Source organism: Chiloscyllium plagiosum, unplaced genomic scaffold (genome assembly GCF_037043375.1).
Source record: "Chiloscyllium plagiosum isolate Xiang-an unplaced genomic scaffold, Cpla_swu_hap1 HiC_scaffold_14, whole genome shotgun sequence".
NCBI classification, from domain to species: domain Eukaryota; kingdom Metazoa; phylum Chordata; class Chondrichthyes; order Orectolobiformes; family Hemiscylliidae; genus Chiloscyllium; species Chiloscyllium plagiosum.
The window spans coordinates 55,587,587-55,614,217 of record NW_028270152.1 but is presented as its reverse complement, the minus strand read 5'-3'; the positions used below and the strand labels follow the sequence as shown (position 1 = coordinate 55,614,217).

Below are 26,631 nucleotides of genomic sequence, written 5' to 3'. Positions count from 1 at the left end.
TCATTTAGTATCACCATATCTCCTGCAGTTCCACATATAGGCAGCTTTGCCATTCTTTAAGGGGTCCTATTCTCTCCCTAGTTTCTCTTTTGTCCTTAATGTATTTGTAGAATCCCTTTGGATTCTCCTTAACTCTATTTGCCAAAGCTACCGCTGGTCCCCTATCTCCCCTCCTGATTTCTCTATTGAGTATATTCTTCCTGTTTTTATACTCACTCAGGAATTCACTCAGTCCCTGCTGTGTGTACTTGACTTATGTTGCTTCTTGTTCTTGATGAAAACCCCAATTTCTCGAGTCATTCAGCCTTGCCCTTTACCTTGCAGGAACATACTGTCTCTAGACTCTCGTCATCACCTTGATTTTTTTTTGCATATTTCTGGTCATTCAGAAATTCAGAACAAATTGGAATTAATTTGTCCAGCAGTGGGGAAGGCTGAAATGATTAAAGTGGGCCCCTTATTAACCAGGAATTTCTCAGTGACCATGTCATTTGTGGTACATGTGTTTTTTCTCATGTTGTTGGGATCAGTAATTCTGCCTCACCAGGACCTGAAATATAATTGACATTTAGTGATTAAACAAAAATAACACAACAAATATGCAAGACTGCATTCAGTACGACACAGTCAAGTTGATCACAGTGTTTTCTCACAACTTGTAAATTGTTTTCCGAGAGATTTCAGAAGAAAAGCTATAATCACGCAAGTATATGCATCAAAAGCTAAACTTTGTATGAAACTGTTAATCGATATTCAACATAGTATTTCCAAAATTGCAGGTAAGAGTGGGATATTTTAAAGATTTCTCTCTCCATAATGGCTCTCGGGATACAATTTTTAAGTTCTGTCAGCTTGTTAAGTAATTTCATTTAAACAACTCATGGAGAAATTAATGTACCACTGGTTTGGAAAAGATACTGAGCCAGGCAAAGTACAAGAGCTAATTTAATGACATCCTGGATGACAGCAATATCCTGATGTGAATTTGGCTCCCTAATGCTGACGGTCCTGTTATGTTGAAGTTTATGTGGTCAGCATTTGATTCCACAGAAAAGTTAAAACATGGTACCAAACAAAAAATGCTGTATGTATAGGTGATTCTTTGTCAGCAATTAATGTTTATTTTTTTAAATTTGCAAGTTATATTAAATTATGTTAATAATTATTAATTATTATAATTTTAAAATTGCACATCATGCATTCGCCATATTTTTGACAGTGAAACAAATCTTAAATAGAAATGTTTGTACAAAGATTAATCTAAAAGATATTTTTATAAGTGTGGGAAAGGTTTCCAGCTTTTCTCACAAAGAACAGAAAACCTGACCATTGATAATGCATTAACACTGCAGGACATACAAAGTTGTTCAGTATAACACACTGTTTTGAAAAAGCAGACCTATGAAGAGATTCTTTCAGTAGCTCTAATAGTGCAGGCCACAAAGCTGGAAGAGTTGTACTTCACATTTGATTGAAATTACATTGGCTCAGAGCAGACAGAGGTACTGTGTCACATGTTAAAGTGATACTGAAATGTGGTGAAAAGGAGCAGAGTAATGGGATTGGAGTTCTACTCAAACAAATCAGCAAATAGCACTTAAAGAGGATAAAGACCTTGGGTGCTTTTCTATAGCCAATGCATTAAAGAAAATAATTTGAATTAGAAAAGCTGCTAATGCATTCATTTTAATGCCAAAGACAGTGAGGAAATTGGTCAGTACTGTCAAAGTTTGCATGATACACAGACAATTGAATTTTCAGGATGTGTTATTTTGGTTCATAAAGAAGAGGATTTTGATCACAAATCAGTAGAGAAGTATTAAACCTATATTTTAATATGATCACAATGATTCTTCAGAGGAGTCAATATGCTGGATCAATATCTTGGAATCCCTGACCTGTTCTTTTTGGCAGTCTCTCAAGACCGAGAATGACTTTCTTCCACTGCTGAGTTATGGATCCTGAGATGATTTTACATGATGATGGAGTTGCATACATTGCCACAGACGAAGCAGGTGGTGTTTGAAGAAGTGGTGTTAATCCTCACTTTGTAACTGAGTCTTAAATCCAGGCCACAGTGCTGAGAGCACTGAATCCTATGCACTATACCACAAGGAAATTAGTGACCTAACACCATAATGGGAGCAACAACATGGCATGTGCTGACACAGTTCAGTGTGAAGGCTGTTCTCTACCTTCTAAAGACAACTAAGGGATCCTCAATAATAAGACCTGTCAAAACTGCTCAAGTCTCAAACATATAAAAGGATCAACAATTCTGCTAGGAGGGTTTCACTAAAGTTTGGACTGAGTCACCCCACTGAGATTGAAAGATTCCTTGACTTCAACTCTCTTTGTCTGAATTAACGAGAATTTCTGTCACACAATAAAAAAAATGTTCATGGTGTTCTGTTTGGGAAGTATAATTATTGGGCAATGCCAGCAGTCAGGTTTCCTGCAGATCCTTTTTGTTTGAATTGTGTTTTATGATAAATATTAATTTGCAAGATGTTCTTGTGCTTTTTGCTTCATGAAAAGCTAGCAAATGTGTGCTGTGTCAGGCAGGATGATTTAGAGAGGACAGGGGTACGCTTTATTATAAGTTGCAATGCAATATGCACTGCACAAAAACAAAACATATGATTGACTGCTGAAACTCCTTCTCAGCTATTAGAGCCTGGATGGACTATGACTAATTCAATCCCTTTTGCTTGGTTGTTAAAAGATATTGCAATAAAAATAAATGGTTCTATGACTTTTATGTGTTGAAGTCTACATTACTGTTGCTTCCATCTTTTCTAATTATTTTGTTGTGGTACTTGACTAACATTAATTTGAAATGTGAATCATCTTATTCACATTTGTTTTCACGGTAGACATCCATCAGGACAGGATTATTACGATCCAAATGACTACTTGGGTTTGCAAACTGAAATGGACAGAGAAGAGTTAGAATACGAGGTGAGTTCTCTTTGTGAAGGTCATTCAGAATAAAAACCTATCAAGTACAGTGTATTTTAAAACTTGGAAGATTTTCTTCACTTTATTGTAAAATACCTTTTTGATGTATGCAGCCATTCACACTCAGTCATCTTGAACATTTTTCCACATGCAATCATAATTCTTAAGTGCAAATCTTCAGTTATGGTTGATCTATAATTGGTAGGAAAATATGTAATTTATTTCATAAAGTACAAACTTTGTTTTGAAACAGAAAGATTTCAAGTACGTATGTCTTCAAAACATGTCAAGGCTTCAAGTAAAACAGAACAAAGATTTTTATTTTCTCGTTTCTAATGCATAATCAACAGAATCTTTAATTATGTCACCACTGAGAATATATTGCGAGTTGTAAATTGGTGCTGAAGTATGCTTCATCTTCAGGGTACCAGTGGAATGCTTTGAGCAAGTGATGAGTTTTAATAATTCTCCACCCTGTTCTGTGCAGCTTTTGATAATAATGTCTTCTCTGGAAAGATTAAGCTTCAGCTTCTGACTCGGCATTTCCTATTATGTTGTGAAGCATTCATTATACTCTAACTTCACAGTAAATTGGTACACTTTCAAAAGTCATTAACTGCATAACAAGTTGAGTGTATCTATTTTCAGGTCATTAATTTCAAAATTGCTATTTTGATAACATATATCATCAACACATCAAAGCAGCTGAAATTAGCTCAGAAATTATAACAGTTAATAATTAAATTATAAAATTAATGCGACATGAAAAGAAAAATATCACGCTTGAAATAGTGAAGCTTTTTGCTGTTCATTCTTTTGTGCTGATGTATGCCAGACCATTAATAATAGTGACTTTGATATACTGTGTGGTGGCTAAAGGTGAGCAGCACAATGACACAGACAGCTGAGCATTGGGAAACTCTTAATGCCCTGATAGTATGGCTTGAGCCACTAAAGAAGCTTGTTCAAATCTTGAAGACGAAGATCAATGGAGAGGTCAAAGTACTAACAAAGCAGAGCTCCAGTACCTTTCTCAGTTACTTTTTGTTGTCCGTTGATAAATGCTTTTGAACAGACTACAGAGACACTTGTTCCATTTACTGTAATGGAAATGTCGAACTGTGCAAGAAAAATATCAAGTCAGCCTTATGGGGTTTCTCTCCAATGAACGTGCATGGAATTTAGTTTTGTTAGTAATGTAAGGAACAGCTATTTTCTGCAAACATGTCTGTATTAAATCAACAGTTTAGTGAAAGAAAGCATAGGCAAAATATCTTTTTGTAGTTTTTATTGTTTATTTCTAACATTTAAATTCCTTTATAATTTATAAAATTGCATTTCTAAAGAGATAATATGGCATTAACATAAGATGTGAATGTTGTTGCATAGCTTAAAATTCTGTATCATCTGCTCGACAGAAATTAGTCAGTTGAAGTTAACGCATAAACCTTAAAAAAAATGAAAAACTAAAATGAAGGTTTCTCGAGTCGTCAATTCCTGCAATATCATAAAAAAAAACTTGAAAATGTTGACAGACTGAAGTTAATTTATTTGACATGTGCAAGTACATAAAATTATTGTACATTATGCATTGTTAAATGCAGAATAAATAGTCCAGAAATCATGGGGAGTTAAATGTGATTTGCTATTACTACTTCAGAGGGATGAAATGCAAGAATTAGAAGACATATGACAATAAAGAATTGAATTGGGAAATATTATTTCCAAAGTTGGTTCATTCTACCTGATTGGCTTACTTAGAAAATGCTGTGGAATGCAACTTTGTTTTAAAATATAATATATGCCGCTTGAAGCATACCAATCATAGTAGAGAACAAAAACATTCACAATGAAATTCCAAGTCAGGGTTCCAGAATATATTTTGTTTGTTGGCTTACTAGTTATAAAGCACTGTATTGATTGTTTACATTCGTTTTAAATTAAGGGTCCACAAATGTTGCATATAGTTGGTATAAAGTAATGGGAACTTGAGCTGTTGTCTATAATCTGCAGTTCAAAGAAGAAAGCTGGATAGTAATATGACTATCTAACATTGATTAATAACTAAATTGCAATTCACAGCCCCAACGTTGGGTTATTGTTACCACTTTATCACCAGAACTACAATAACTTCTATCCCATTTAATAGGCTCCTAACTGTCATTCATTTCTGCAGTTGGCATTATCGCTAATAATTTGGATTTTGAATCTCATGTAATACTCCCTTTCCATTTTACAAATGATTTATGTTGTTTCAAAAAGAACACTTAGCAAATTGATTTGAGCTTATGTAAAAATAGCAGAAGTATCATGGAAGAGTGAACTTATTGAGCAAGTTTCAAAATTTGGCAAATTTAGAAAGAAGATTGCTGGTTTGACTATCTCTGCCTGACAGCGGTCATACAGAGCTATCATAATGTATTTTTCAGTTTGTTGATGGCTGTCCGAGAATCAGTGATCTACATACCACCAAATCAGTAATTGTGATGTACGCACACCTTCTAGTCAAGTGTATTTGCATCAGTTTTCTTGTGCTATGTGCTAAAGACTGCAAAAATGATTTTGATATCTCTTACCATGGAACAGTAAGAAATAGGAACAGGAGTAGGCCGTTCAGTCGCTCGAGATTGTTCCACCATTCAATAGGGTCATGGCATATCCCCATTAACTACAACTCCTTGAGTTGCAATTCACTCATGACATTACATTGTCATTGTGGAACGCAGTTTCAATGATACATGTTGTATTCCAGGTCCCAAGTTGTTGTTTCATTTAAAGCCTGACATCCCCCCCCCCCCCCCAACACACACACAATGTTTGTACAGACAATATTGTTTTGCCCCTCTTTGTTGGAAATTTGACATTATAAGGAAAGTTTAGTGATAAATGGTTGTCAGTGTAGATTGATTTAGAGATGTATGTTTGAAGATGACCCTGAACTGAACTGACATAGAGAACAATAATAATGAAAATATATCCTTATTTGGGATCATCAATAATGTGCAGAAAAATATTTTTTGATTCTCATTGAATTTCAGGTTCTTACATGTTTGGCTTGTTAAAAGAATTACATAGGCTCACTTTCCATAATGAGGTGATATCCAAATTTTGTGCCCTGCTGAAGTCAAATTTCACACCAATTGAATGTTGAAAAGCGCAATTTTATATATATATATATGTATATAGCATAGATAGATATGTATGTACGTATATGCAAAAGGGTAAAATTCAAATCAATTGTCAAAGTCATGTTACCTTTTAAGGTTAACGCATTTGGAAGCCTGAGGTGTTTTCTATGATGAGCTGATTCAGGAAATGAAATACAGTCCATATCAAAGAGACTTTTTCTACACACTAACCCAGGGTCACTACTTGAAAATGTGAGGTTTCAACAACATTTATTGCAGACTTACCTTAAAGACACTGGAAAGCAATTGAAGAAAAATGAATGCATTTTGACACAGTAAAACACTGACTTTCTCATCAAGTAATGGTAGGCATCTGAAATTGGTAAAAATGCATTTTTTTCTTTCATTAATTGTTGACATCATTTTTGAATGCCATACAAAATTTATGGACATGTCGGTTATCTTTGTATTAATGCAGTTTGTATATGAATCTGGCATACTAGAATGAACTGACCTGAAGACCACCAAGATCTTTGTTGCATGGTGCATAGGTTCATGTGAGTGCTTGCAATGTCACTATATTGTGCGAAACTCAACCTAAGGAATATTAAATCTGAAGCATTGTAACCAGAGCTGAATATCTGATCTGAATTTGAGTGAAAAGTCTCAATTTGGTTCAAATGCCTTGCTGAATTCTCTCTCAATTTGTCTTTGATTAGGAAGTAGACTTGTACAGATTACACAGTCAAGACAAGCTTGGTCTCACAGTTTGCTATAGAACAGATGACGAAGATGACTTGGGAATATACATAAGTGAGGTAAGAAGCACATGTTGCATTCACTAAGTCCTCACTTAACATTGTTACGTTTAATATTATTTCCTTTACCTTGTGCAGCTAGTGGGTGTAACTTCTTGTTGAACATCCTGAGGTTTGTTTTAACATTATTTCCTGCCTGACTCCACTTTCATGCATTAGTCACAAAATTTGCACATTCTCCCCATGTCTGCCTGGGTTTCCTCCGATTGCTCTGGATTCCTCCCATAATCCAAAGATGTCAGGTTAGGTGAATTGGCCTTGCTAATTGCCCATAGTGTTAGGTGCATTAGTTGGGGGTGAATGTAGGGGAATGGGTCTGGGTTGGTGTGGACTTATTGGGCCGAAGGGCCTGTTTCCACACTGTGGGGAACCTAATCCAATCTAATCAAACACTAAATTGTTCCTCCCACACCATTGACCATGTGACTCAATTATACGAAGCACTAAAAGGATTCTGTAAATCCTGCACCAGTACTACATGCGAATTCACCTGCAATAGGCTAAAAATGGCTTGCCCGATGAGGTTTGATATCAGGGTTCCACGTGAGCAAACACATTGGAAATGAATGATACCAGCAAGAGGAAGGAGTTGCTTTAGCTATTTTATTGTAATAAAACATGTTGTGCATGGTTTTCTGTTTGTCAGAATACCTGAGCAGGACTGGTACCTGCTAATATCCCTCCAGGTCACTCACCATCCTGATTTGGAAATATATTGCCGTTCCTTCTCTATTGCTGGATACAAATCCTGGAATTCCCTCGCGAAAGGCATTGTGAGTCCAGCCACAGCACATAGACTGCAGTCATTCCAGAAGGCAGCTCACTACCACCAGTTCAAGGGAAGCCAGAGACAGGCAATAAACGATGACCGAGCCTGCGACATCCATATCCCACAAGAGAATTGTTGATGAAGTTGCAGGAAATGAATGTCCTCATTCATATTGGACTTCTAACTTAAAAAATAAACCAAAACTGCCTTTATTTAAGGGGGTATCAGAAAATTGTAAGATGTGAATTTGCCTACATAATTACCTCCATATTGATTTACCAGGTTTATTTTCTCTGTCAAAAAAGTTGGAAAATCTGAATAATAACAGGTAAACCTACAAATTGTCAGTTGCAGAACAGCATGGCGAAGAAGTATGAACAATACACCTACTCTACAGGCCTTAAATGCTGTTTTGTGCAAAATGGCATCTAAAAATTAAAACAGAAATTTACCATTTACTCTTTACTCATAGATTGATCCCAACAGTATTGCAGCGAAAGATGGCCGCATAAGGGAAGGAGACCGAATAATTCAGGTAAAGAACAGCTCTCTCTACTATTGTTTGTTTACTTTGTTTATGTATGCATTGTATTTTCCACAAGTTATCTGAATGTGGTGATTCAATTGTGATGCATTTAGAGTGAACTTTACAAGGAACATTCAAAGTTTTTGCAACGAAGATTGTCCTAAGGCTGCCCTGGTACATTTTACATATTGTTAATGTTGTCGAAAAGGAGTCGGGCAGTTTGATAAATACAATGATTCAACTCTATCTTTGTGTCTTGCGCTTTTTAAAATAATTACTATTCTTATAAATGGTAGTTCCTGCCATTCTAGCACCATATGCTGGCACCTCTGTCTTTCTTTCTGTGAGGGAAAATGGCCAGGGGCTGACTCCTACGTTTTCATTCGTGAGTTGGAGTTGTGCTGAGATCAACCACATTATCAGACCAAACATACTTTATATGCTGTAATTTTTCAAAAATGTGTCCATCAAATGCCACTTAGAATTATCTGCTGGATTACTGAGGTTGGAGTACTTGAACAAACAGATATTTGTTTTTGACTTTATTTAATCAAGTTAGTTTGGAATTCTATCATTTGTAATAGATTAATTATGTTACTTGTCAAAAGCTGCACAGTTTGATGGTCAACTTTATACCTCTTCAACAGCAAGACTTATTATATTTAAGTCAATTAAGTTGCGTTTCTATGTTTTCTATAGATAAATGGTAATGAGATTCAAAACAGAGAGGAGGCTGTGGCCCTGCTGACCAGCGATGAAAGCAAGAACATTTCTCTGCTTTTGGCACGGCCTGAGATGCAGGTAAGGGAATTTAATCTTTTGCCAAAAGGATTGGTCACCAATGAAATATACAATTTTTATGCAACTGCCACTTAGCTCACTTGAATGTGCATGCATTTACCCTCTTACATTAGCAAATCTCTGTGATGATCACAATATGTTGAACTTGTTATGAATGAATATTTAATAACTCCAGAATTAAGGAGGAAATAAAAAACAAACATAATATTATATGCATTAGATTATTTTCAGGAAACACAATCAAACTTTTTCTTTTATTAGTATCGTTCAGGGTGAATTAAAAATAATTAAAATGTTGAGCAGTGTAAAAATTGTCAATTGTAAAATGTCTATTGTCGGTCCCCTCTCATAAAGAAACAGGAATGAGCGCAGAATAGGAATTACCAGAGGGCTTCTTGTAATCAGTCACCATAATTTTGTAGTAGGTACAGTCATACCAGCTGATGAAGCCCTGAGAAAATTCCTGGTGAAGGTTTTGAATTTGTACTTTTATCTGTAGGTCTAAAGTCCATGTATCCCTTTTACCAACATGAAGGGACTATCATTTCAGTTGCTGGTATTGTTTTTTCTTACTTTGTCTGCATTCGTATTGGATATTATCACATTTTGAGAAATCTTTTAACCGTCTTCATAGATTGGTAGAACTTTGTCAGTGATTTGGAGGCAAAATCTGGATCATTCAGATTGGGAACATTACAGAAAGGTTAATGGGTTAGGATCTTGATGTAATCCTGCTTTCTTGCAGCTTTCCCCTGAGCTGCTTGCATCCAGCAAGGAACTGCCATGGAACTGGTATGAAGCAATTGTGGTACTTTAATGAAATTAGTAGCCCTTTAAAGGAAACCAAACTGACATGAAATGAGAAGAATGAAGAGTGAAGCCAATAAGTTTCGAATGAGACTGGAAGGCTTGCACTGAAAGGAGCATTACCCCCTGATCAACTCACCGATTTTGTTGGGACTACAATTTTGTGTCTTTGTCATGTCTAAGGGTGATCTTACCTTAGCGCCTACATTGGTTCCCTCTGCCATGGGAGTGTACCTATTCTGAAATTAGTTAAACCTCTGAGAAGGATGTGCAGCTTGCGTTAGCTCAGCAGTCATAGCAGTGGGGCAATAACTTCAGCAGATGCCTCTCCACATCTACATGCATCTGCGTGTTCCAGAGAGGATAGATATGGAGCTGTACCCCGAAGGAGGTAATACCCTCATCGAAGGGTCAATACACTAAGGGTTGGCTTCCAAGCCCTTTCTGATAACAGTGCTTCTGAAGGCTCAGACATTCATGAACATGATCACAAATCTTTGCATCCTCTTGGAATAAACTTTGCTAAAGAGGAGTAGGTGGCTGTGGCCCATGGCTGTCAAGGTATCCACGGTACTCAATGACTTTGCATTTTTGTTCTTCCAGTACTTAGCTGCTAGAATATGTAGACTGTCACAATCTGCAACTCCCTACAGCATTAACTACACTGCTGAAGGCCTGTTTGTAACTTCCAAAGACAGGAGTGTGCGACACATTTTGAAAATATATATGCAGCTCCTCTTTTTAAATATCTGCTGTATTACTTTTGTTGCTATTGAACCTGACAAAGTCATGCCAATATGGGAAATAAGCCCTAAAGATCTCAAGAATGAAAGAAGTTGCAATAGCCAAGCATTGTTCATTTCCCACCATCAACTTACTCCTTGATTGCAGATGACAACAGAGGTGAAGGAACCTGAACTGTGACTAATGATTACAACCAATTTAGCGTGGATAATACTGAGGTTAAAAGCAATATGCAAGAATTGTGTTTGGAAATGACCTGCACGCACTCTGCACCTACTTTGTGTATGAGAGTATGGAATCAGTCATAAATCTATACATCATTGGCAGCTGTCAAAAGGATCCCTCTGCCACTCAAGTCTAGGAAATACACAGTGGGCCACGTCACATCTCCATTCTCCCTTATAGTGCACTGGCCTGCTGAGAAAATCTGGACAAAGCATGACCTCTCTCAGGTTCAATGGTGTTTCACAAGAAGCTGAAAACTTTCAAGACAACTTTGCAGTCTATCACACTCTGAAATCTTGATGGTTAACTGATGATACCAAAGCGAAGCTAGCAATATGAGCGAATTCCATCACGTAGGGTGCTTGTCTCTCCTTATCACAGGGGAACAATACAAATAGGTATGATCTGCAGAAAAATGGCACTAATGACATGGGGTTGAGGGTTGAGAGGTGCCACACACGTTCATAGTTGCTCCTTGAATTGAGCTGATGACATGACATTGCAGAGCAGCAAGCGACTACTGGGCTGGGATGGCCACCAGTCCTTCTGAGCTCTGAGTCCTTCTGCTCCTACAGATAACACAGGCCGATGATGATGAGGCTGGAAATTCTTCATCTGTGCCTATACTTTCTTCACACAAAAGCTGCATTAAATGACAGTGAGGCCTGTAAATGTGGCACCTCATCATTCCACAGAGGTGAAAGCACGGCCAAAAGTTGCTGACGATTTGCATCATTGAACTTTTTACACTCCATAGCCATTGAAATGTCCTCAGAGTGTCACTAGGAACAGTTATCTTGAAGGAGGGTGAATAAGACCCATCTCCTATCCCATTGGCAAAGCATCCTGAGTGTGACTAGGGTTCTCAACTGAATGGGAGAATGTAATTCGGTGTAAATGCTTGATGTGCCCAGATGTAATCCAAACCTATAAGCCAAAATCTACAGGAAACTGGAAATCACTCACAATGACCATACTTGGGTCACTTGGCATGTAGAAATGACCATGTGACAATTGAAGCCAACTAACCCTTTGTTTGTTGAGATACCTATTTTCTCTACAGTATACAAGAAAATTGAAGGTATGAAGCAAGATCCTGGCCTTTCTCTCTCTCTCTCTCTCTCTCTCTATTGGTTTTAGTTTTCATATGTCCCAGATTGGAAAAAATAACTGAGCACAGCAGTTGCTGCGTTTGAATCAGTTGCACAGAATGATAGGCTGTCTTAATAATTTAAAGACAAAATACTGTGGATTTTGGAAAAAATCAGGACAAAAAACAACGCGCTGTTGAATACTGCCAGATGTGCTGAGTTTTGCTAGCACTTCCTGTTTTCTCCCCCCATTTATTTGACAAAGACACTGTGCCTGAATATCAGATCCATTACACCACTGGAAACCACAATCTGGAAGCTGGATCACCTCCTGATGAAGCACAGAGTGCTGCCAATCACCTTCACCATGGCCTGGGTCGCATACCATTTTTGAGAAAAGCACTGATGTAGGTGTCCCTGTGTCCTGCAGAGGCAACTGATTCGGTCCCTATGGTGATGCCTTGCAGCAATGCCAGCTAATGTGATGTGACATTAACAAATTTGCTTGTTAGTCACGAATGATCAAACTTTCTTTTGCAAGATGGGCCGAGACTATGCTAAGAGTGAGTCAATATGTTCAGTGTTTTTGACTGGCTTATGATGAGCCTGGGTTTCATAGAACCCCTACAGTGTGGAAACAGGCCCTTCGGCCCAACAAGTCCACATCGACCCTCTGATGAGTAATCCACCCAGACCCATTCCCCTATCCTATATTTACCTCTGACTGATGCATCTAACTTATGCATCCCTGAACGCTATGGGCAATTTAGCAAAGCCACTTCCCCTAACCTGCACATCTTTGGACTGTGGGAGGAAACCGGAGCACCCGGAGGAAACCCATACAGTCACGGGGAGAATGTGCAAACTCCACACGGACAGTCACCCAAGGCGGGAATCAAATCTGGGTCCCTGGCACTGACAGGCAACAGTGCTAACCACTGAGCCACCATGCCACCCCACTGTGAAGTGCTGAGCTGCTGTCTTTAGAGCTGTTTTTCACAGGCTGATATTTTCAGTCAGCACTGAAACTGGATCCAGTGATGGGACCTGTGATAACAATGCTGCATGGTCTGCAATGTGAGCAAGAATTGCAGTAGAGATGGCAGAGAGGTGAAGCTGTACAAGAATGGAGATGGCGGACGATATCTATGGAAGACCCTACACAAGTCAAGAGTGTGGTGTTGGAAAAGCACAGCAGGTCAGACAGCATCCAAGGAGCAGAAGAATCAGCGTTTCAGGCATAAGCCCTTCACCAGGAATGAGGCTTGTGGGCTGCGTGGCTGAGAGATAAATGGGAGGGGGTTGGGGTTGGGGGGAAGGTAGCTGTGAATGCGATAGGTGCGAAGACCCTACCCAACACAAGTATTCAGAGAGCGCTTATCAAATCTATAACTGATCCAGCAGCACAGCTAATGGAAACTTAGCTTCAGCAATGAGGTGGTTGTTGGTCTGCAAGCCTTGCCCTTCCGGAGGTTGTAAAATTCATTAGCTCCTTCTATTTCCACATCAACAGCTCCTTTCACGCGCAGGAGAGAAACATCATCAGTGATTTACAGTATATCTCCTATTGCTGCATCTAAGAGATTACAGAGGATAACTGCTCAAGATAAGGGCAGTTCTTTCCTGAGGACAGACAGGCTGGATGAAAGGCCGTGTGATTTGGTCAGGATAACTTTGCCAGGTAGCTAATGGAGCAGGATCATAGGACACAGAATTTATAGCAAAAGATCATGGTATCATAAAACTGATACGATATATTGAACAAACCTAGATTACAAGTAGGAAAGCACTTCAGTGCAATCTAAAAGAAGGCTCCAAGTTTGTGATTGTTATGGACACCACAGCAAATATTGTTATTTTGGGTCTACAGCCATGGATCTGGAGGGGGCAACTCAAACCAAAAGGAAATGGGAGAACAAAAGATGGCATCTTGAATCCTTTTAAACAAGATGGCCAAAGACCAAGTAGATGTGTTCACATCGATATAACTACCCCAGTCCATAATGGACCCGATGTTCCCTTCATGTGAGAGGCTGCATCGCAGCATCCACTGACCCACGTCAAAAAATGAAAGCCACCCACAAAAATCTTTTCATGTCATCTTGATTCAATAACACGTCCAATTCAAATAAAACAGAATTTGCCTACTCACTCTCGGCATTTGCTTAGTACCTGTCTTTCAGGTGTCTTTACCAGTCCTAGTGCTTCTGCACAGTGTCACTTCAGTGGCTGCAGCAGATACCTACTTCCACAGGGTAAACTGCAGATGACCTTACAGCGTGCCTTCAAGCAACTCAAAGAATTGGGCAGTACCACCTTAGCATGAGTGGCAACAGTTTCGGTGTCTAACTAACCAGCAATAACAGGGGCACTGATAGTTTGGTGGTGCTAGAAGCATTGACACAATTATATTGAGTGACAACCACAGGTTTTTGCTCCACAGAGCGTCTCCCACTCCCACCAAGTAGTGCCTGAGCAAACCTGTTGAAGGACAGTTGAGTACTGCAGCATGTGATGGGAGTGTGGTATATTGAAAAGTATGATGGCCTGGTAATTTACAAGATAAAAGGTCATGTGAAAATATATTCACCGGCTTTGATCATGTGAATGAGGTCATAGAGTAATAGAGTCATTGAGATGTACAGCACGGAAACAGACCCTTCGGTCCAACCTGTCCATGCCAACCAGATATCCCAACCCAAACTAGTCTCACCTGTCAGCACCTGGCTCGTATCCCTCCAAACCCCTCCCATTCATATACCCATCCAAATGCCTCTTAAATGTTGCAATTGTACCAGCCTCCACCACTTCCTCTGGCAGTTCATTCCATACAAGTACCACCCTCTGTGTGAAAACATTGCCCCTTAGGTCTCTTTTATATCTTTCTCCTCTCACCCTAAACCTCTAGTTCTGGACTCCCTGACCCCAGGGAAAAGACTTTGTCTATTTATCCTAATCATGCCCCTCATAATTTTGTAAACCTCTATAATGTCACCCCTCAGCCTCCGACGCTCCAGGGAAAACAGCCCCAACCTGTTCAGCCTCTCCCTATAGCTCAAATCCTCCAACCCTGGCAACATCCTTGTAAATCTTTTCTGAACCCTTTCAAGTTTCACAACAATCTTTCCGATAGACAATAGGTGCAGGAGTAGGCCATTCTGCCCTCCGGGCCAGCACCACCATTCATTATGATCATGGCTGATCATCCTCAATCAGTATCCTATTCCTGCCTTATCCCCACAACCCTTGATTTGCATGCAATATTCCAGCAGTCTGTCACCACTCTCAGAGTCTGAACACTTATTTTCATTGCCACCTATTCCCAGTCCCTTCTGCTCACCCAGTCAAAACCTTACCCTACTATGGAAACACAGCCTCTCAACTAGCTTCCCCTCCAACACTAGGGTCTCCAGTAAGGCAGCTGAAGGCTTTGAACCCTGTAGCATCCTGGGACACTCTAACTAGTGGCCCATGTTCCTTCCCAATTCCAGTGTTTCAGTGAGTTATTTATAGCCTTCAGTTATTCGACACTGTTTCCTTTTAAAATGGACAGTTCTTTTAAGAGCTGTAGGCTGTTTGGAACACATGCTGACCTCTCACACCCCTAGGCAACCTTTTATCGATACAGCTAACCAGCCATCTGCATTGTACTGGGCTGCACACCATTATCATTTAAGTGAGACATCGGAGAAAAGTCAAATGCTATCTATCTCCACTGAAGCCAACATAGATCATGAATCATAATGCCCATGCTTGAAAAATAATACAAATTAAAATTGTTTCTCAGTAACTTTGTTCTATGCCAAATTAACTAATCTTATGAGTGCAATTGAAGAGAAGCGATTTTTAGTTCTTCTGGGTTTGAGATTGGAAAATGGCAAACGTTACCAGATTTGTCTTGCAGAAATCTATGAAAGTGTTAAAGGTTCAGAGAAACTTCACCTTAGTTTTCTAAAGTTGACCATTATGGTTCATATTAACTTTCAGAACTGACTTAATGATTCGTTATCTATTAATTTAACATTTCCTATGTCAAAGCTTTTGATATGGTAACAAAATTCTGTTTGATCGAGAGATTTATCTGTTTTTTGAAGGAGCTAATGGTCTCCCAGAGGGCATTAGTCATGATCCTGTCTTAATGTCTGAATCAGTATATAGGATTTGAAAATGTTTTCGGGTGGCTTTGAAGACTGAGTAACTTAGCCGCTCATTGCATCCCATTTTCTAATACTGTCATGTTAAACTCCATTTAATGCAGTGTCAGCATGCTGTTTACCCATAAACTGAATTTTGAACACTATTCTCTGCATCATGAGGACAGCCTATTCTCTAACAATGTTCACCTCCAGCCCCACCTTAGCAACTGTTGCTGGAGTCGTCATCTTTGTTGCTTCTGGATTCAACTATTCTCATGCTCTCCCACACAACCTTTGACCTGCTGTAAACTCTGCTGTTCATCGTTCATCACTTCTAATAATTTTTCTGTTGTGCCACTGATTCATTTTAGTGTGTGTGAATTTTTACACAAGCATGAACATTCACCATCTTGAGGGAAAATCTTCTATGCAGCCATTGTGATTACTTCTGGGTTGTTGCACATGCACATAGATTAGAGGGACAGTGCCGTCTGTATCCTAATCTATACCAAGCCTGCTGACCTGCCAGCTGTCATTGTTCTACATTGAATCTTGGTACTGCCTCAGGTTGAAAATATTTATCACTGTTTTCTAAAACGCTTCAACCTGGCTCAGATTTGAATCCCTTTCGCAGATTTCTTGGGTTCAACCCTCATGACTTCACCATTCATGGTTGTGATGTTAACAGCCTAGATGTAGCATTCTAGAATTTTGTTTCATAATCTTCCCCATTTCCCATCCATGCTGAAGACACTTCTTGAAGTTCACCTTTGTCACCAAGGTTTCGCCATTCTTCCTTCGGGGCTGAGTGGCATGCTCCTCTTCCAGTGTTCCTCCTATAGCTCAGTATCCACTTATTTGAAGGACCATAGGAAAATATGATTATGAAAATCATTCCATAAATGGAAATTGCTATTGCTTTACATTATGCTATAGATAGGAATTGGACTGCAGAAACACTATAACCTATTTATATTGCCTTTATTGATGAAATGCAGTTGGATGAAGGCTGGATGGATGATGACCGAAACGATTTCCTGGATGGTTTGCATATGGACATGCTAGAGGAACAGCATCACCAGGCTATGGAGTTTACAGCCAACATGCTTCAACAGGTACTGAGAGCATAACTTGATTAACTGTATCTAAAGCAACATCATGGCACAGAAATTAGATTCCACACTGGCTACCATCCAAACGCAGCTTGCCAGAGGGAAATCCTTCAATGTTAAGCTGCCTACTTCACTGACAGGAGCCATCTGGTAGTCCTGGAAAATTGGTTTGAATGACCTAGTGGAGAGATCCTAATGTCTGTGAAGCCAGGACAGCATTATTTGATTTGGTTTATTATTGTCTCATGTACCTAAGTACAGTGAAAAGTTTTTTTTTAATTTGCATGCAGTACAAGCAGATCATAATACGCAGGATGATTGAACAGAGGGAGGAATACAAAGTTACAGCAGCAAAGAAGGTAAATTAAGTTTTAAAAGTGCAGAATAAGTGTAAAGAATGTGAGAATAAAATCTGCTGTAGAAAGCTCACAGAATGTCTTCATGTGTCAGTGCCATCTTGAATCACAATCAGTGATTGGAAGAATGCTTAGTAAGGCAGACCCTATCACTTTGCTACTATCACTGAAGGAAACTTCAACAAGCATTAGGCCTGTAATTGGCAGTTTCAGGGAATCGAACCTTTGTGAGCCTAAAACAAATGGACCCAAATGTTTTAGATGTGGAATCGATAGCAATGCAGATTTAGCATGGCCTTCCACTCTTAAATTGGTTTAGATACAAAGTCCAGTCTTATGTTTTTAACATTGGGTGTTGTGCATAATTATTTGGTTCAAATATTATCTGTAATATATCTAACCAATGAACAAGTATGACTCTTGAAACTTTATGACAGAAAGGACAACAAATAAAGGTCTCAGAATACTTTAAAATATATGCAGCACGAAAACTGTGTTCACTCCAGTTAATAATGAATATTCAGGTTTGTTTTTGGATTGTACTCGTGACATTAAGGGGTGTTAAGTTTAAAACTCAGAAATCACTTCTTTCAAAGAGTTGAGTCTGTGGAATTCACAATCCCAGAGTGTGGTAGATGCTGGGACAATGAATAAATTTAAGGAGGAGATAGATGTTTAATTCATTGTGTGTGGAAGAGTTATAGAGAATGGACAGGAAAGTGGAGTTGAGTCTGAGATGAGATCAGCCAAACTCATGTCAAATGGCGAAGCAGACTGGAGGGGCTAAATTACCTGCACATGCTGCGATTTCTTATGTATGTTATGCATATGTTGTTTCTCATGACTGTAATTTCTGGGCTTGTGTTAGTGTTTGTGTTCGGGGAAAATCCTTTTTGTAAATTTAGAATTGCTATGAATGAGTAATGGAACATCCTCTCCTCCTTGACATGGCTTCACACATTAGCTAAAAATAAATTCCTGGCAATCCTTGTACGAAATTTAACAATGTCAATGATTACACTATTACTGCATTACACAACTCATCTGGAATACCTTAGAACTGCTTTCAAGCTTCATACAGCTAACCTTTCTTTCTCTCACTGTTACCATCATACTCTTCCCTCATTTTCCCTGAATACTAACCTGTTTCACTATTTCACCTGACAGCCTGCCTTATTTTTCAGAATTTGTCCTCATTTTTCCATTGTCATTTTGTATTTTCTTAATTATCTTTTGAGACTCTGCAGAGTTCCTATCTCATATCATTTCACTTTGCCTTTTCTTGCCTTTTCTCAGAAGTCAAACTAAGGAGCAAGATTGGCATTGTCGCAACACCTAGTGACATGTTTACCCTATCCATGCCTCAGACTGCTTCTGTCTTATAAAACATCAAATTACCCATATAAATATGGATGTTCTTCTTGACTATTGACCCATAAAATGAAGCATATGATATGAATCAGTGAATTACTGAGCTGTGATTACAGAAAATTACATATGACAGTGGTCAGTTTTTGAACAATCTGCCTACACGAGAAAGTTTCTTTTTGTTTTATTAAAAATGCGACATTAAATTTAATGATCATCCAGCAAGGTTTGGGCTGTTAACACATTTGTTCTGAATCTGTTGTAACATTTTCCTGCAAGTGCTGTCCAATACAATCCAGCCAGAAAATTTTGCAAATTGTAATGTAGCAACAGCGGAACCTGTTTGACAATTGCTGTCAATGTTCGACCTTGTTATCCATCAGAAATATCCTTATGTCTCCTGTATCGTCCAATTTCCCATCAGTTTACATATAATAACAGAATGTTTAGACTAGTGTAGATTCTAAAGTAAGCTAATTTCTTTTCATTATCACTTGTTTCTTTGAAATTTTTAACAACTACACTTGATACAATTAGAACTGAAACTTAATTTATAAAGTACATATTCACAGCATCTGGATTTCATGTTGTGGTTCTGTTCGCCGAGCTGGGAATTTGTGTTGCAGACGTTTCGTCCCCTGTCTAGGTGACATCCTCAGTGCTTGGGAGCCTCCTGTGAAGCGCTTCTGTGTTGTTTCCTCCGGGCATTTATAGTGGTTTGTCTTTGCCGCTTCCGGTTGTCAGTTCCAGCTGTCCGCTGCAGTGGCCGGTATATTGGGTCCAGGTCGATGTGTTTGTTGATAGAATCCATGGATGAGTGCCATGCCTCTAGGACATCCCTGGCTGTTCTCTGTTTGGCTTGTCCTATAATAGTAGTGTTGTCCTGAATCACACACACCGGATCATCAATGTCACACTCACAGGAATCAGATTCACTAGAGAGGAAGAAAAGGACAACCAACCCCCATTCCTAGACGTGATGGTACAGAGAACACCGAACGGAGAATTCACCACAAAGGTATACAGGAAAGCCACACACACAGACCAAGTCTGTGGGCGGCACGGTGGCACAGTGGTTAGCACTGCTGCCTCGCAGCGCCAGAGACCCGGGTTCAATTCCCGCCTCAGGCGACTGACTGTGTGGAGTTTGCACGTTCTCCCCGTGTCTGCGTGGGTTTCCTCCGGGTGCTCCGGTTTCCTCCCACAATCCAAAAAGATGTGCAGGGTCAGGTGAATTGGCCGTACTAAATTGCCCGTAGTGTTAGATAAGGGGTAAATGTAGGGGTATGGGTGGGTTTCGCTTCGGCGGGTCGGTGTGGACTTGTTGGGCCGAAGGGCCTGTTTCCACACTGTAATCTAATCTAATCTAATCTAAAAAAGTCCTGAACTATGAAAGCAACCATCCCAACACACATAAAATAAGTTGCATCAAGACACTGTTCAAAAGGGCCACAACACACTGCAGCACACTAGAACTGCAAAAAGAGGAAGAAGAACACCTCTACAATGTATTCGCCAAAAACGGTTACCCCCGCAATTTCATCATCAGATGCCTAAGGGAAAGACAACGGACTGAGGACATGCCACATCCCAAAGGACTAGCCACGTTACCATACATCAAGAACATTTCTGAACTGACAGCCAGACTACTATGACCACTAGGACTTATAACTGCACACAAACCAACAGCCACTCTCAGACAACAACTCACCAGGACAAAGGACCCAATACCCAGCATGAGCAAAACCAACGTAGTGTTCAAAATCACATGCAAGGACTGCACAAAACTCTACATAGGACAAACAGGAAGACAGCTAACGATCCGTATCCATGAACACCAACTAGCCACAAAACGACACGACCAGCTATCCTTAGTAGCCACACACGCAGATGACAAGCAACATGAGTTTGACTGGGACAAGCCAAACAGAGAACAGCCAGGGAAGTCCTAGAGGTATGGCACTCATCCACGGATTCTATCAACAAACACATCGACCTGGACCCAATATACCGGCCGCTGCAGCGAACAGCTGGAACTGACAACCGGAAGTGGCAGAGACAAACCACTATAAATGCTGGAGGAAACATCCAGAAGCGCTTCACAGGAGGCTCCCAAGCACTGAGGATGTCACCTAGACAGGGGACAAAACGTCTGCAACACAAATTCCCAGCTTGATGAACAGAATCACAACAACGAGCACCCGAGCTACAAATCTTCTCACAAACTTTGATCTGGATTTCATTTTCATGGGTTTGTTACGAGCCTGACAGAAGCATTTAAACAATCTAAGAGTAGATGTCATCTGCTCCCATATGTAGAAATGCACCAACTATTCTGAAAATATTAAAATTAAACAAGTATTTTCTTAGCCACCCCAGTGTGATACAGCTCTATGGCAGGTAAAGTTCAACTGAGCCATTCTGTCCCAGAGGTACAGAGACTACCAACACAGTGCAGGATCAATATTTTGGTTACATCAACTAGAACCAATTAATAGCAATGTACATCTTGGAACAAGAGAATGGTAAATTGTGATTTTTCAAAGGAGTACATTACTCTTAACAGAAAAAGTTATTTCAATTTGTTGTAATGCTTGTACAATTCCGTTGTGAAAAATCTGGTGATCTAATAATTTATTTCTGAAACAAGAACCATTATTGCAGCCTGATCACGGGCAATAGTTGATAATCACTGATGTTGCTTTTCACATTAAGATCACCCATCCTGATCTTGACGCTTGTTCTGCACGATAAGGTAGCTGCATCAGTTCTTTCTGATGCTGTGAACTTCTGAACTATATTTGGTTGTCTGGGTGAGATTCCAAATAGAAACAGAGGAAGTCGGGGGGGGGGGGAGGGGGGGAAATGCAATTGAGTATAGGTAACAACACTCAGATGCTACAAAAAAAAAATTTTAAATGACAAACCAATAGTTGTTCCTGAACATAATCAGGAGAATTCACACTGAAATGAACAGGTTATACGTATAGCATATTTATCATTACATATATAGTATTTGTGTTGAATTGTATGCAGGTAGTGAGCATTAACTCAGGTTTAATTTGAACCATTATTAGTAGAAACAAGTTAAAACTGTGGTTCTTGGATTAGGAGGTATATGCATGTAACATGTCATTATGTTAATAAATGTAAAGTAGATAAAGATTGGCTCCAGTTTAATCTTCACCAACTGGTGAATAATCTGTTTGGTCTGCAAGGGGAATAAGAAAAGTAACTGGTGAAATTGTAAACTGGTGTATCACTATCACAAGAATTACATCTTAAATGACAGCAGCCACTATGACAGAGCTCTTTCTATTAGACTACACTCCTGCTCCCTAAACAGTAGGTTCCATTGTTCTGACATGAAAAATTGTCAGCTTTAGATTAACAGACTCTGATTTGAATAGTCAGGTGGCAGGAAGGCTAAGATAAGGGCAGCGAATGTATCCCCTCTGATCCTGCTGGCTGTGAAATATGAGCAAGGGTAGACCATTCAGCCTCTCAAGCCTGCTTGCCATGTTCTATCTCAGCTCCATTTTCTCACCTCCCATTCCATATTCCTAAGAGACCAAATATCTATTCATCGCGACCTTGCATGTAATCAATGATGGATCATCAAATAATTCCAAAGGTTCACAATTTTCAGAGTAGAAATGTTTCTTTTCATCTCCATCCAAGATGACAGATCCCTTATCCTGAGAGTCTACCTCCATAATCTAGGTTCTCAGCAGTCAGGGGAAACAACCTCTGGGTATCTATTCTACCAAGCCCCTTCAGAACTTTGTATATATGAATCAGATCACCCCTAATTTTTGAAGTACCCAGTGATTATCAGATCAATTAGCCTCTCATTTTAGGCCTTTCCAATGTATCCTGCTGTTAACATACATTTTGAACAAATTACCAGCTAATAACATCTTGTTTAAATATATGCATCAGAGCTCAATTCCTCTGATTGTCTACTTTCATTTAGGCTTAAGTCTACAATGTTGATGACCTCCCTGTGGGATCAAACATAGTAGAAGCAAAATCACGGCCAAAAGAGGCCTGGCTTCCTATGTGATATGATTTTCGTTTGGGTATCCTTGTGGTTGCCGTGGGTCCGATATTTTAGAGCTGAAAATGTGTTGCTGGAAAAGCGCAGCAGGTCAGGCAGCATTCAAGGAACAGGAGAATCGACATTTCGGGCATAAGCCCTTCTTCAGGAATCATCCGATATTTTAGCTCTGGATATTACTCATTCATGACTCCAAACCCTTATCCTGTTCCCATCTGAAGCCCCAACTCCTTGCCTGATGGCTGAGACCACTTCTGCAAATTGTTGGTTGCAGGGGATGGGCTCTGTCTTGGTTCAGGTGGATGTTAAAGCATGGAGAGAGGCCAAGTCTCCAAACCCTTTAACCCTTCCCCATTTTACCGGCGCTACCACTTGCGTGCTGCATGCCTGCACTGCAACTTCACTCCATCTCACTTGCTCACACTCACTTCTAAGATCAGGGTAGGCACAGTTCATGACTACATATTTTGAACAAACCATTCAAAATCCACAGTAATTTGTTTGCAAAGTTAATCAGATTCTGAAACAATGAGCTACCTCTGTTTTATTTCTAATTTCTGTTATTTGTAATATTTTTTACAAGATGTTAAGTTGTAGTGCAGAGTGCTTTCCCACACAACTGCTTCCTAACTGTTCATTTTACTGCATTCTATTAATAGGACTCACTTCAAATCAACTACATTTCAGTTGATGTGAAAGCTCTGAGCCTTGTTTTTTTTTTATTGCCTGCTCTCTTCAATTCTTTTGTGTTTCAGACAAAGCAAGAAGAAGAAGAAGGCACGACAGATACAGCCACGATATTGTCAAACCAGCACGAGAAAGATAGTGGTGTTGGGCGTACCGATGAGAGCACTCGAAATGATGAAAGTTCAGAGCAGGAGAACCTCGGAGATGAGCAAACGACTTCCAATAGCCTCAGTCGCCACATGAAGCTCATGTACAGCCAGGACACTCTTGGTAGTGGCGACATGCCTTTCAGCAATGAGTCATTCTTGTCAGGCGACTACACGGATGTGGATTTTCTTGGCATTCCAGCTGATGAGTGCGAGAGGTTCCGCGAGCTACTGGAGCTAAAATGTCAGATGCAGAGTGCCAACCAGTACAGCCTATACTATCAAAGCAGCACCATGGATATGAGTAAGAATGATCAGGAAAGTGTTGACCGAGAGCTTGAAATGTTGAACGAGGAATTGCGCAACATTGAGCTGGAGTGTCTGAGCATAGTGCGAGCCCATAAGATGCAACAGCTGAAAGAGCAGTACAGAGAGTCATGGATGTTGCACAACAGTAGTTTCCACAACTACAACACCAGCATTGATAGCCGCCGGCATGAACTCTCCGACATCACCGAGCTGCCTGAAAAGTCAGATAAGGATAGCTCCAGCGCTTACAACACTGGTGAAAGTTGTCGAAGCACACCGCTGACATTAGAATTGTCTCCCAACAACTCGTTGCGCAGAACAGCTGAAGATATCAACAGCGAAAGCACTGACGGAACAGCCAGCAATCCTACTTCCAACAGCTCAGCTCAAAAGCCGCTACTGTCCCTTGTGAGAAGCCAAGAGAATAACCCCATAAAATCCAACTCTGTGACCAAGGAGTCTGACCATGGCCACCTGTCAGAGGGGAAGGAGGAGACAAGTCTTGCCGAGGGCACCAAAGGCCATGTTTTCACCCAGAACTCAGGTTCACGAAACATGCCATATCCAACCAGATTCCACCATTCCCCATACAGACATGCTCATATCCCAGCACATGCTCAACACTATCAAAGCTACATGCAGTTGATACAGCAAAAATCTGCCGTGGAATATGCACAGAGCCAAATGAGCCTTGTGAGTATGTGCAAAGAGCCACCTTCTCAGGAGTCCTCACATCAATTGGAGCCCAAAATGGAATGGAAGGTAAAAATCCGAAGTGATGGAACAAGATACATTACCAAGCGGCCCGTCAGAGATAGACTCCTGAAAGAACGTGCACTGAAGATTAAAGAAGAACGGTGTGGTATGACGACTGATGATGATGCAATCAGTGAGATGAAAATGGGCCGTTATTGGAGCAAAGAAGAACGAAAGCAGCATCTGGTGCGTGCCAAGGAGCAGAGAAGGCGGCGTGAATTCATGATGCAGAGTAGATTGGAATGTTTAAAAGAACAGCAGAGTACAGATGAGAAGAAGGAAGTGAACATAATCGAACTGAGTCATAAAAAGATGATGAAGAAAAGGAGCAAAAAAATATTTGACAACTGGATGACAATACAGGAACTGTTAACCCATGGCACTAAATCACCTGATGGAACAAGGATATATAATTCCCTGTTATCTGTCACTACTGTTTAAGTAAGCTTTTCCATGGTGTACATTTAATACTACCATTTGAGGTAGAAAAGATCTTGCCTCGTTAAAAGTGGCATATTCTGTAAATATATAAAACAAGTCAGTAGTCCCTATGTGAATGGAAGTGCTATATACATACCAGAAGTTGATTTGATTATTCCTTTATAGTGTACTTTAAGCAACTACCTGATATCTCGTTTTCACATTGCTTAGAAGTTATTACCTACAGGTTATTACTTTTGGAAATTCATGTGCCAATAGACTTTAGTCCTTGTTATTGTTTTATATAAATTGGAGACTCCAATGAGGTATTTAGGTATGAAATGCTATTTGACTTGATCACACAACAATCTGCAATCATGTATCTGTTTATACAGAAAACGATCTTGTATCTTATAATTTCTTGCTGTTCTACTTGTAACTTGAATCAGTTTTCAGCTGGAAGAATCTTAAAAAATGTAGCCCTGGAATGTGTGTAGACTTGAGCATTTCTGCTGGCAAAACAAGCTGCAGTAAGTTAGAATCAACATACTACAAATGCAGGAAATCTGAAATAAAAACCAAATGCTTGAGAAACTGAGCAAGTCTGACAGCATCTGTGGAGACAGAAACAGTTCATGTTTATGATGCTGTATGCCTCGTATTCAACTTAAAACATCAGTGGTTTCTCCTTCCACAGATGTGTCCAGATCTACTGAGTATTTCCAGCACTTTCTGTTTTTATTGCAGTATATTAGAGCTGTTTTCTTTGCATGTACATACATATAATTTGTTTATGTGAAACAGATTGTGTAATTGTGAAACCCCTTGTAGTTAATTGTGCGCTTTGTAGGCCTTGGTGAATTGACCTATTACAGTTTAATTATTATTTAGTTAGTTACACACTTTTGATGTCTTGTAAAGGATGGAAATAAATTATTGTTTTATATATGAATTTCAGTTGTGTGTCGTAGTGCTTTAAATAAACAAATTTGACAGCAGTCTCAGTTTCAACACTCGCACTTTACAGCATTTACATCTGAAAACTTGCACTATTAATATTCAATATTTACATCACAGCTGATGTGTCTCAGGTAGCTTGACAAGGAAATTAGTACATCTGAATTTGTCCTTTTTCAATCTCACTCAAATGGCTAATCTAGCGAATCAAATTTAGATTTAAATGTCATTCTTGCTGATAACCAGTGAAAATTATTTTATTAACTTCATGACAACCTCAAAGACTGAGTTATAACACAAACTTATTCTTAAGGCTTCTAGCATTTAATCCCATTACATTCATGCAACTATTCGATATTATATTACAGAAAAATTACCTCAATGCAAATAAATAATAAATTTCTCAGAATTGCAATCATAATGCAGTGCACTGATGACTAATGCAGTCACCAAT

The 26,631-nt window shown here is 39.5% G+C and overlaps 1 protein-coding gene across 5 annotated transcripts in view; it reads left to right on the top strand.

The window, feature by feature from the left end:
• The window catches only part of pdzrn3b (PDZ domain containing RING finger 3b), a 307,213-nt gene extending 281,036 nt beyond the window's left edge, over window positions 1–26,177 (top strand). For 3 of the 5 annotated variants that reach the window (XM_043708359.2, XM_087994458.1, XM_043708364.2), the window contains 7 exons: window positions 2,877–2,961; window positions 6,809–6,907; window positions 8,149–8,211; window positions 8,902–9,003; window positions 17,005–17,121; window positions 17,409–17,477; window positions 23,658–26,177. In XM_043708359.2, the coding sequence (XP_043564294.2) occupies window positions 2,877–2,961; window positions 6,809–6,907; window positions 8,149–8,211; window positions 8,902–9,003; window positions 17,005–17,121; window positions 17,409–17,477; window positions 23,658–25,241 (2,119 nt within the window). In that variant the 3' untranslated portion in view covers window positions 25,242–26,177. The remainder of the gene's footprint in view (window positions 1–2,876; window positions 2,962–6,808; window positions 6,908–8,148; window positions 8,212–8,901; window positions 9,004–17,004; window positions 17,122–17,408; window positions 17,478–23,657) is intronic. The other 2 variants (XM_043708360.2, XM_043708365.2) reach the window with 1 other exon arrangement.
• Window positions 26,178–26,631: the final 454 nt, after the last annotated feature.